At 41.5% G+C, this 10,320-nt stretch overlaps 1 protein-coding gene across 2 annotated transcripts in view; it reads left to right on the top strand.

Moving 5' to 3' along the window:
- The window catches only part of LOC147034194 (interferon-induced GTP-binding protein Mx1-like), a 94,453-nt gene that overhangs the window by 44,167 nt on the left and 39,966 nt on the right, over nt 1-10,320 (top strand). For both annotated transcript variants that reach the window (XM_085878436.1, XM_085878447.1), the window contains one exon: nt 10,097-10,169. In XM_085878436.1, the coding sequence (XP_085734562.1) occupies nt 10,097-10,169 (73 nt within the window). The remainder of the gene's footprint in view (nt 1-10,096; nt 10,170-10,320) is intronic.

The raw sequence follows: 10,320 nt of genomic DNA, 5'->3' as shown, positions 1-10,320 counted from the left end.
CCTCTTTCTGACTCCTCATTTATTTATCTTTCTTTCCCTCTTCTTCATACTCTGTAGCCGCTGCTAACACAGTAAATTAGTTTGGGGAGGTCACAAGAGGATTGAATAAAACTGAAAATGATGGCCCGGACAGCATTTGCTGGAGTACCATGATGGCATTGTTTACATTGAAGAGAGCCATGTTGTTAAGCGGTGCCGAGCAATCCGTTCCATTGGAGTGCTTGCTTGAGCGCTTAAAATCAATCAAGCTGCTTGCTAACGGAACACACGCCAGGTCATGCTTTTACAAGATTAAAGCACCATCATGCAAAGCCACACACTTGATGATCTATCTAAAGTGCACTATCCTGGTGGGAGCACCAGCAGGAGACACAGAGCAGGAGACCAGCTTCAAATATATCACAATGTATGGAATGGTTTCTCTGTATTACAGATGGTATGCCATGTTTCAGCCAGTTTTCTTCTAGAATTAGAGCACCTGAAAAACTGATAAGCAAAAATAGGGGCAATACCGCTGGGTGCTCACCTGGTAGAATAATGTTCCTGAGGAGGAAGTCAACGTGGGATGGAATCAGAAAAATGTACCAGCAAACCAACGTTGTAGCAAATACCTATTTTGGGGGGCAACCTCTCGCCCTCACCTGTAAACCCTCTTCGACCCCATTTTTTGTTGTTGCTGTTGTTAAAAAGCATGAACAATTTTGGTACATCACAGGTGATGAAGATTCTGGTCAAGTTTCATCAAAATTGTGTTACTTTCAGAGAAGAATTCGGTTTATTCTTCATTTATTATTATTCGGTCTCTGTCCCTGTTGAGCTGACCTTCTTAGCCATTCCAATGAGCCTTCTTTTTCGATCCAAACTCGGTCCAATTACTTTTTGTATGTTCCTGCTCTTTTGTCGTTCTCCCAGTTGTTGGTGTATATTTGTTGATATTTCTTTTTATATTGTCATCCTTCCGAGGTCGGCAAAATGAGTGCTAACATGCTGGTATACTGTCGGAGTGGCGACCCGTCCAAAATTGTGCCCAATAGCCAAGGAGACTGCTTAAGCAGCACCAACGCTCTGCACAGAGTATGGTCCCAATCTCCTCCTCCTCCTCCTTTTTGTTTTTTATTTATATTTATTTATATATATTAATATATATATATATATATATTAATATATTTATTTTTGTCTCTTTTACAATTGTTGGGGCTGTATTTGTTGCTATTTCATTTTCCGATGCAGTATATTCTATTCTCACCTGTTTTTTGGAAATTTCATGCAAGGTGAATTAAGAATACTTTTTCAGGTTTGTTGTGTTCATGTTTGTTTAGAAATTGAATCCAATAGTCTTGAGCATTTAACACACTCAGCTCGTCCAACACTCATCGCTCTGTGCACTTGGTTGAGGTCCATCAGGTGGCTCCCTCCCTTTCGTCTCGGCAGGTACATTCATGGGATACACTGGTTTTTGTAGAACATTTGTGGATGGTAAGGAGTTTTCTTGTTTTTATGTCTAACATTGATTTCTGATTGGGGCCAGTTTATTAGTCCACAGCTGTATTGAATTACTGGTACTCTGAGTTGGTTTATGGCTGTACATTTTCAAGATCATCTTCGTTCTATGTAGGTATTCTTTGGAGATTGTTTTGCACATTTGTTTGTGACATTTGGTGGTCCTCTTCAACTACTCCAAGATATTTGTATGATGCTTTGTTTTCTTACTGCTGTATTGTTGTTTCAAGGTCATTTTTTATGTCATCTTTTTTTGTTTATTTACCTTCAACAAATGTGTTCTTGATACATTTATTTCGTCCAAATTCCATTTCAATGTCCTCAGAGAACCGTTTCACCAGTTTTAGTTGTTCTGTAATTTTTTTTTCATTTGGCGTGAAGAGCTACAGAACACAGGTCGAGAGCTACCAGATTTCATCAGCTACCATGTGTTTGAAAACCTGGCGTGTGTGTGTGTGTGTGTGTGTGTGTGTGTGTGTGTGTGTGTGTGTGTGTGTGTGTGTGTGTGTGTACACACACACACACACACACACACACACGTATGCGGAGCATACATTTTTTTACCATTTGAGCTTTTGTCATCAAATTTTCACAAACCATTATTATGAAAATATGGAGAAAACTAATTAACAAGCCGGTAGGCAACATGGCTGCTCGCTCTAGATGGAAAGCTGGCCGACGCGACTCGCCGATATTCATGTACATGCTATTGTTGTAGTTTCCCACCCGTCGGCGTGCGGGTGACCGCTTCCAGCCAATGGCGGGCGCTCTCGCCCACAGAACGGGCACACCGAGTCGCAGCTTTCGGAACAATGCCGAAATCCAGCCACGGGTGTGTTTTTAATCACACCGAAAATCAGCCAGCTATTCTGTCCGCGCGCGACAGGGTCCGATCACCGAATTGTCGATTTACCTAATTATGCGCGCAGACAGAAATGCCGGGGATTTACACCTCGACGGGACCTGCTTGGAAACGAGCCGCTAAGCAGCTCCCTCCGTTTGTGATTTGCCGAGCGGTGTATATCGCCAAGCCCCGTCGGATCTGATTACTCTATTGGCTATTTAAAAAGCCACCTAATTTCCCGAACTTAATAATGGCAGTTCAATTAAGGGAAGAGGACGCAACGAGCAGGTTAACATTCACACAAGGACATTTATTACACACACGACACATATGCAGTCATGGAGTCATGTATGCAATCAGGCGAGGAAAACACGCATGCATTTATGCAAGGCAAAGAAAAGCAATTCAATCAAGCAATGGGGGAAGGGGGGGGGTAGGACACAAGTAAAAAGAAAGCCTACAGCCGATGTCTGTAGTTATTATGTACAGTCACTTATGGAGTTTTACTTGTGGGACTGGTGCCACGAAAACGTACACAAAAACCCTGTCTCATCAGAGATCTCACCCCGTCTTTCCGTCCGCTCACACGCAGACCTCAGACCTTTTTCTCTCGTCCCGTCGATCCAGCGCCCCCATCTTATCACGGAGCTGTGCCCCCCTCTCGCCTCCCGCCCCTTCTTCCAGCGCGCACGAGAAACTTCCCGAAGGAGGCATTTTCCCGCCAAAATCGGGGTCCCCTCACCGCTGCAGTGTTGGTGGCCTTCACCACTGGCATCTTTTCCCGCCTCGCAGGGTGGAATCTTCCGTGTTGGCCAGCGGAGATGCCATCCGTAGGGGGAAGGGGGAGGGGCCGTCTGCCTGCTTGCTTCGACAAATCCAGGCTTCTGGCTACCGTTACTGAGGTGGAAACACGGTGGTGTGGTGATGCGGTTGGTGGTTGAGGTGGTCGTGGTTGTTGTGGTTGGTGGTAGTAATGGTGGTGTGGTCGTGGTGGTTGTGGTTAACGTTTTGTGGTAGTCGTGATTTTGGAGGAGGTGATTGTGGGGAAGGTGGTTGTTGTAATGGTGGCGTGGTGAGCGTTGTGGTCAAGGTGGTTGTTCCAAAATAAAGACAGCAAAAGAAAAACACTATCTCAAAGATCACAGCCCGGTCACACGAATAAGTCCCGCCAGACGACGGTGGGGAAATCTACCTCAACACATACTTACCGGAATAACTGAGCAAAGGACCTGTATGGTGTTCTGTAAATTTCCACAACCGTAACACTATAAATCAATTTAGCACAAAAAATATGATTATCACAGCCCTCTTAGTTTGCGCCCAGAAACCCGCCTTGTGAAATTTCAGGCATGTTTCCAAAGAGACTCTAAAGGCCCGGTCACACCTTGACGTTTTAGCCAGCGATGGCAACGTATTAAAATGTATGTAAAACGCTGGCTGACGTTGAACTTTTGATGTTTTTTTTTAAGATTCGGACGTATTCATAACGAGTTGGTCGTATGCATAACATATTAGTAATGGACACAGAACGTTTCGTTGTGTTATAGATAACTTATACCAACGAATGCTGAACCTGTTGTCGGCCTACACAACCGATGCCCAACGATAGTCTAACTTCGGCATAGCGCGTTGCACGCATCGCCGACGATGTCGTGACGTAGCCTATTAAAAGGCTGACGCACAACGATTCGAATCATAACTGCCGTCGAAATGGAAGTGTCAACATCGCGGTCACACCTTGGCGATCTTGCCAGCGTATGCTGACCTAAGAAAAATGTGTCTAAAACGTTGGGGAACGTCAAATACGGTATGAGTAAGTTTGGTATACGTGAGTAGAACGCTAAAGTACGCTATCATACGTCGTAGTAAGTAGAGTACGTCAAGAAATTTTAAACATGTTCAAAATTTTAGGACGTACTCGGCGTATGACACACGTTCCGCATGCGATGGGGGATAAGTTTTACACACGATATGTGGACGCTTACACACGTCCACAAAGGCTACTTATGAGCTACTCATAAGTCGAAACACGTCGCGGTAATGTCTTTTTTACGCGAAACTTATTTCTAACTGATGTTTGACGTGCTTTGAACCAATTCTTTACGTAGTCCCAACACACATCGACGTATGTAGACGTATTCCAATGACGTCTTCGGGTCGACAAAAAAAAAAAAATGAACGTGTTTCTAGGTTACAACTGCCATATAAAGACGTGTTCCCAGCGGTTTTGGGAATTGGTATGTAAAAATGGTGTTCATAAAAGGGGAACCCAACAGTGTTTTCGAGTTCCTTTTTGAGTCGATGTCCATGTCAGCAGTATCAGTATCAGTATTAGTATTAGTATTAGTAGTAGTTTGTTCATGTTGGCAGTAGTAGGTGAGTGTGAGGGGGAGGGTGTGGGTTATGATTGATCCTCCTTGCGTCCGCGTGTCCACGGGTAGGTTCATAGGCTGCCACTCAACGATTTAAATGGCTGCATCTCCACTATTGAAAGTAGACGCTTGCGCTCAACAATTGGATTTTTTTTTTTACACTCAACGACTTTTAAACGGTACCACTCAGCCATTTTCATTGTTTACAACGAACGATTTAAATTGCTGTCACTCACCTTTGTTTTTTGACGCTGGCGCTCGGAAATTTTAATCGTTTCTATTGAACGTGCTAAATCGCTCAAACCCCACTATTGAAAGTAGACGCTGCCGATGGACAATTGGAATCATAGCCAAGCTAGACATCGAAGTGTGAACATCCTCGTCATGCCGAAGAAAAGTTTGAAGAATGCTGCAAATAAGTGTCCTGGCCGTGGCCGTGGACGCTGACGCAAGGACGATCCATTATACCGACGTCTTTCAGCCTATGAGTAACTTAAAAGTAACGTCTGTCGATGTGTGGCAACGATCGCGTAACGTGCCAACAACACGTTAATCATAGGTTAGAAATAAGTTTCGGGTATGCTAAACATTACCTCGGCGTGTCTCAACTTATGATTAACTTACAAGTAGCATGTGTTGACGTCTGTCAACGATCGCAGACCGTGCATTAAACTTGTGGCCAGCGTAGCAGAAAGTGTGAGTCATACGCCGGCATACGTCGTGAAATTTCAAGCATGAAAAAATTTGAGGACAACCGAAAAGTACAACGTTTAAAGCCAGCATACAATGACGTATGGCAGTGTTTTTCAGCGTGCTCTCAATGTTATCAAAACTTACCCATAACGTATTCAACGTGTGCCAGCGTTTTAGAAAAAAAATTCAAAAATCGGCATGCGTTGGCTAAAACGTCAAGGTGTGACCGGGCCTTAACAAATGGCAGCCCTGGTAATTCCATTTATCTATTCGCTAAAGATTTTATTTTTTTATATGATGCTGTAAGAAATTCTCCTTGGGCACAAAAAAACAGGTCCCTCGGAGGTCCAGTTTCGGAGGTATTGATTTTTTTTGTACAGTCCACAATAAGTGTACGATGTACGATAAAGTATTTTAGCTGTTGCTAAAGGCCCAGTCACACCTTGACGTTTTAGCCAGCAATGGCAACGTATTAAAATGCATGTAAAACGCTGGCTTACGTTGAACTTTTGATGTTTTTTTTAAAGATTCGGACGTATTCATAACGAGTTGGTCGTATGCATAACATATTAGTCATGGACACAGAACGTTTCGTTGTGTTAAATCTAACTTATACCAACGAATGCTGAGCCTGTTGTCGGCCTTCCCAACCTATGCCCAACGATAGTCTAGCTTCTGCATAGCGCGCTGCACGCATCGCCGACGATGATGTGACGTAGCTTATTGAAAGGCTGCCGCACAATGATTCAAATCATAACCGCCGCAGAAATGGAAGTGTCAACATCGCAGTCACACCTTGGCGATCTTGCCAGCATACGCCGACCTCTGAAAAATGCGTCTAAAACGCTGGCGCACGTCGAATACGGTATGGGTAAGTTTGGTATGCGTGAATAAAACGCTAAAGTACGCTATCATACGTCGTATTAAGTGGAGTACGTCTTGTAATTATAAACGTGTTCAACATTTTACGACGTACTTGCCGTATGGAACACGTTCCGCGTGCGATGGGAATAAGTTGTACGCACGACATGCGAACGTTGGCACACGTCGACAAAAGTTACTTGTAAGGTGCTCATAAGTTGAAACACTTAAGGTAATGGTTAGCGTCAGTGTTCCAGACTACCTGTTTTTTTTTTTTTCTTCGGTATGACCGTGATGTTGACACTTCGATTTCTAGTGCGGTTATGATTTAAATCGTTGAGCGGCAGCCTTTTAATATTATATTATAACCGCACTACAAATCGCAGTGTCGACATCACCGTCATACCGAAGAAGAAGAAGAAGAAGAAAAAAAAAACCCCAGGGAGTCTGGAACACTGACGCTAACCATTACCTTGACGTGTTTCGACTTATGAGTACCTTACAAGTAACGTGTGTCAACGATCGCGTAACATGCCTACAACACGTTACTCATAGGTTAGAAATAAGTTTAGGGTACGCTAAACATTACCTCGACGTGTTTCGACTTATGAGTAACTGACAAGCAACGTGTGTCAACGATCGCGTAACGTGGCTACAACTTATGGCCAGCGTTATGCGGAACTTGTGAGTCATACGCTGGCATAAGTCTTAAAATTTCAAGCATGGAAACTTTGAGGACAACCGAGAAGTACAACGTTTAAAGCCAGCGTACTACGACGTATGGCAGTGTTTTTCAGCGTGCTCTCAATGTTATCAAAACTTACCCATAACGTATTCGACGTGTACCAGCGTTTTACACAAATTTTCCAAAAATCGGCATAAGCTGGCTAAAACGTCAAAGTGTGACTGGGCCTTAAGCAACGGAGATGTGCATAGCAACCATTCATTTTTGTGTACATGCTAGCCACATTGTACACATTTCACCCCAAGTTTCATCAAAATCAGACTCTTTCTCTTTGAGATATTCGCAATTAACCGTTTCTGAAATGTTCGACATGTACTCGCCCAAAACCTATCTCCTCCTACAAATATTTTTTGTTTGGGCTGCAAATTGGCATGAAGGGAGCAAGATTGATTGCACACAGAACTCTAAGCTTCGATTTTTCGATTTTTTTTTAGATTTTTGACCACTTTAAAGGGCCGTTGCTATGCCGTTGCTTGGGCCCGGGGTCCCATATTCGAAAGCACATGATTCCCAGAAATATTGGTCCTACCTACCAAATTTCATTGGAATCGGTTGAGTGGTTTAGCCCCTAGGCTTGACCAAAGTTTCGCGGACAGACTGACAGATGGAAATGTCCAGAATAAGGGTGCTCTAAGAGCAGCCAATAATTGGGTAAAATGTTCTGAGGTCAATGTCACCAAATCGTCAATTTTCATGCGATTGACTTCAAATTTGAACAGAATTTACATATTGGGTCACTGAATTGGTTGAGCAATGAAAATGCAAGAACCATATTCCTTTTGATGTCCAATGGTCAATGTCACAGTGACTGATTTCACAAGCACTGGTCTACGACCGCTTACTTGACAAAAATGTTTTTTTTTCACAAGTATGGTGATTGCTTCTGTTTGTCTGTCCACTCACCTTTAATCGCATACAGGTCACAATTTCAAACCGATCTTCACGAAACTTCACCAAACGGTGGAGTTGGTAGTCTGACAGAATCCTATTTTTGAGGTCAAAATGTCATCATCGGCCAAAGGTCAACAACTTTTTCAAATTTCTAAAATCCTCAATTTTCATCTGATTGACTTGAAATTTGAAGATAATTTGCATATCAGGTCACTGAATTCAACCAACTTTTATTTTTGAGGTCAACATAGGCCAAAGGTCAACAACTTGGGTGCAATTTCTAAACTCAATTTTCATCCGATTGACTTGAAATTTGAACAGGATTTGCATATCAGGTCACTAAATTAAATCACCAATTCCTTTTAAGGTCAAAAGGTCAACACAGGCCTAATTTCTAAAATTGAGATGGGGCCAAAAACTATATATATCATGATATCTCAAAGTTGTGGATGAGTTGGTTCAGTGACAAAAACAAGCGAATTACATTTTCATTCAGATCCAGCCCATCAGTGGATTATATATATATATCCATCCATCCACTGGGACCATACTCTGTGCAGAGCGTTGGTGCTGCCTAAGCAGTCTCCTTGGCTATTGGGTACAATTCTGGACGGGTCGCCACTCCAACACAGGATACCAGCATGCTGGCACTCATTTTGCCGACCTCGGAAGGATGACAGGCAGAGTCAACCCCACCTGGTATTAATTCAACAGCCGAGTGGGATTTGAACTCAGGATCCTCGGATCCTAAGCCCACCACCCTAACCATTAAGCCAACACCAGGCATATATATATATATATATATATATATATATATATATATATATATATATATATATATATATATATATATATATATATATATATATATATATATATATATATATATATATATATATATATATATATATATATATATATATATATATATATATATATATATATATATATATATATATATATATATATATATATATATATATATATATATATATATATATATATATATATATATATATATATATATATATATATATATATATATATATATATATTGGTGCACCTGCTTGGAAATTTAAAATGGCAAAGGAGTGGTTGTTTCCATCTAAACTTTGTTGCATTGCACAATATCAGCAAGGTCAATGCACATTTTCATAAGATTGCACATGTTCAACAGAAAACTTTCCACACAGTTAAAGGAAAGAAAATCAGACAGAGATTTTGTCTTCAGCTAAAGGCTGGCAGGATTTTCTGCAAAGCTAAAGCAGGCTGAGATTTTAATGGGTTTGGCACCCGCTTAGCCAGCCTGCCATGTTTCTCTTTCGGAAAAGAAGCAGATTGGCTGACGAGGAATACATCACGACAGTCTGCAGACTTTAGCCTATAGCATTGACATAACACACTTTGCATGATCGCGAATTGTCATTTCCCTTGCAAAAACCGCAGGAAGAAAAAAAAGTGTTCTCTCTTCTTCCCCCCCCCCCCATTGTGATTAGGATCGAAAAAAAATCAAAAAAAATCGAAAAGGCAGGAGACTGCTTAAGCAGCACCAACGCTCTGCACAGAGTATGGTCCCAATCTCCTCTCCTCCTCCTCGAGGTGCTGTATGCGGAGTCAAGCTGCTGGAATTACTGGTTTCCTTGGTCAAAACTAAGATCCACGCTTTCAATGACATCTTGTCTGTACATCTCCTTTATACAGTTTTACAAATTTTTTTTTGAACCGTTGTTTTTATCAAGTTCAGGTTGAATGCAAAGTAGATGTGGATGGGGTTTGTATTTTGGGATGCTTTCTAGTTCTGTACCTTTTTTGCTGATTATTCCAACTTTGAAACACTGGTGAATGCATCATAGTGGAATTAGAATGAATGATAACCACCGCTTTATCCTGTTAAGGGCCATCTGCAAATAACACTTTTCTTTTCAGCCTGGTGGAAAGCCTGACTTCTTATTAGGCAGCAAAATTTTAATGGTGTTTGGAAGTCAAATTGATGGGTGTGATCATCAGATGAATTATTATCGTTTTAACAATACCAAGGGGTAACTGCATAGACCATGGCTTAAACCTCAAGCGATGAAATAGATTTTTGCCCACAACACAAAAATGTCATCTTTATATATTTTACATGCATGAAAAGGTCATATGAAATGTTCAGTGCATGTTATTAATATTTTGTATGTTTCACCTTAGGTATATTGAAGGGAAATGTACCACACAAGTGCTCGCTAATAGGCTCACCACAGAACTTGTTGGGCAAATAAAAGTAAGTAATGCACGTGAGATTTACTTGCTTTTACCTGTCTATGTTCCCATCTGAACCCTTGGTTTATGATGCAAGGAACCAAGATTCAAATCGCATACATTAAATATTTGTACATTGTCTATTAATGTCTTTGTAATTTATGTAAAAGGCT

Source organism: Eptatretus burgeri, chromosome 1 (genome assembly GCF_056783735.1).
Source record: "Eptatretus burgeri isolate ZD-2024b chromosome 1, Ebu_testis_v1, whole genome shotgun sequence".
In the NCBI taxonomy this organism is placed as follows: domain Eukaryota; kingdom Metazoa; phylum Chordata; class Myxini; order Myxiniformes; family Myxinidae; genus Eptatretus; species Eptatretus burgeri.
Note: the sequence above shows the minus strand (reverse complement) of the source record. Positions and strands in the feature narration are given on the sequence as shown.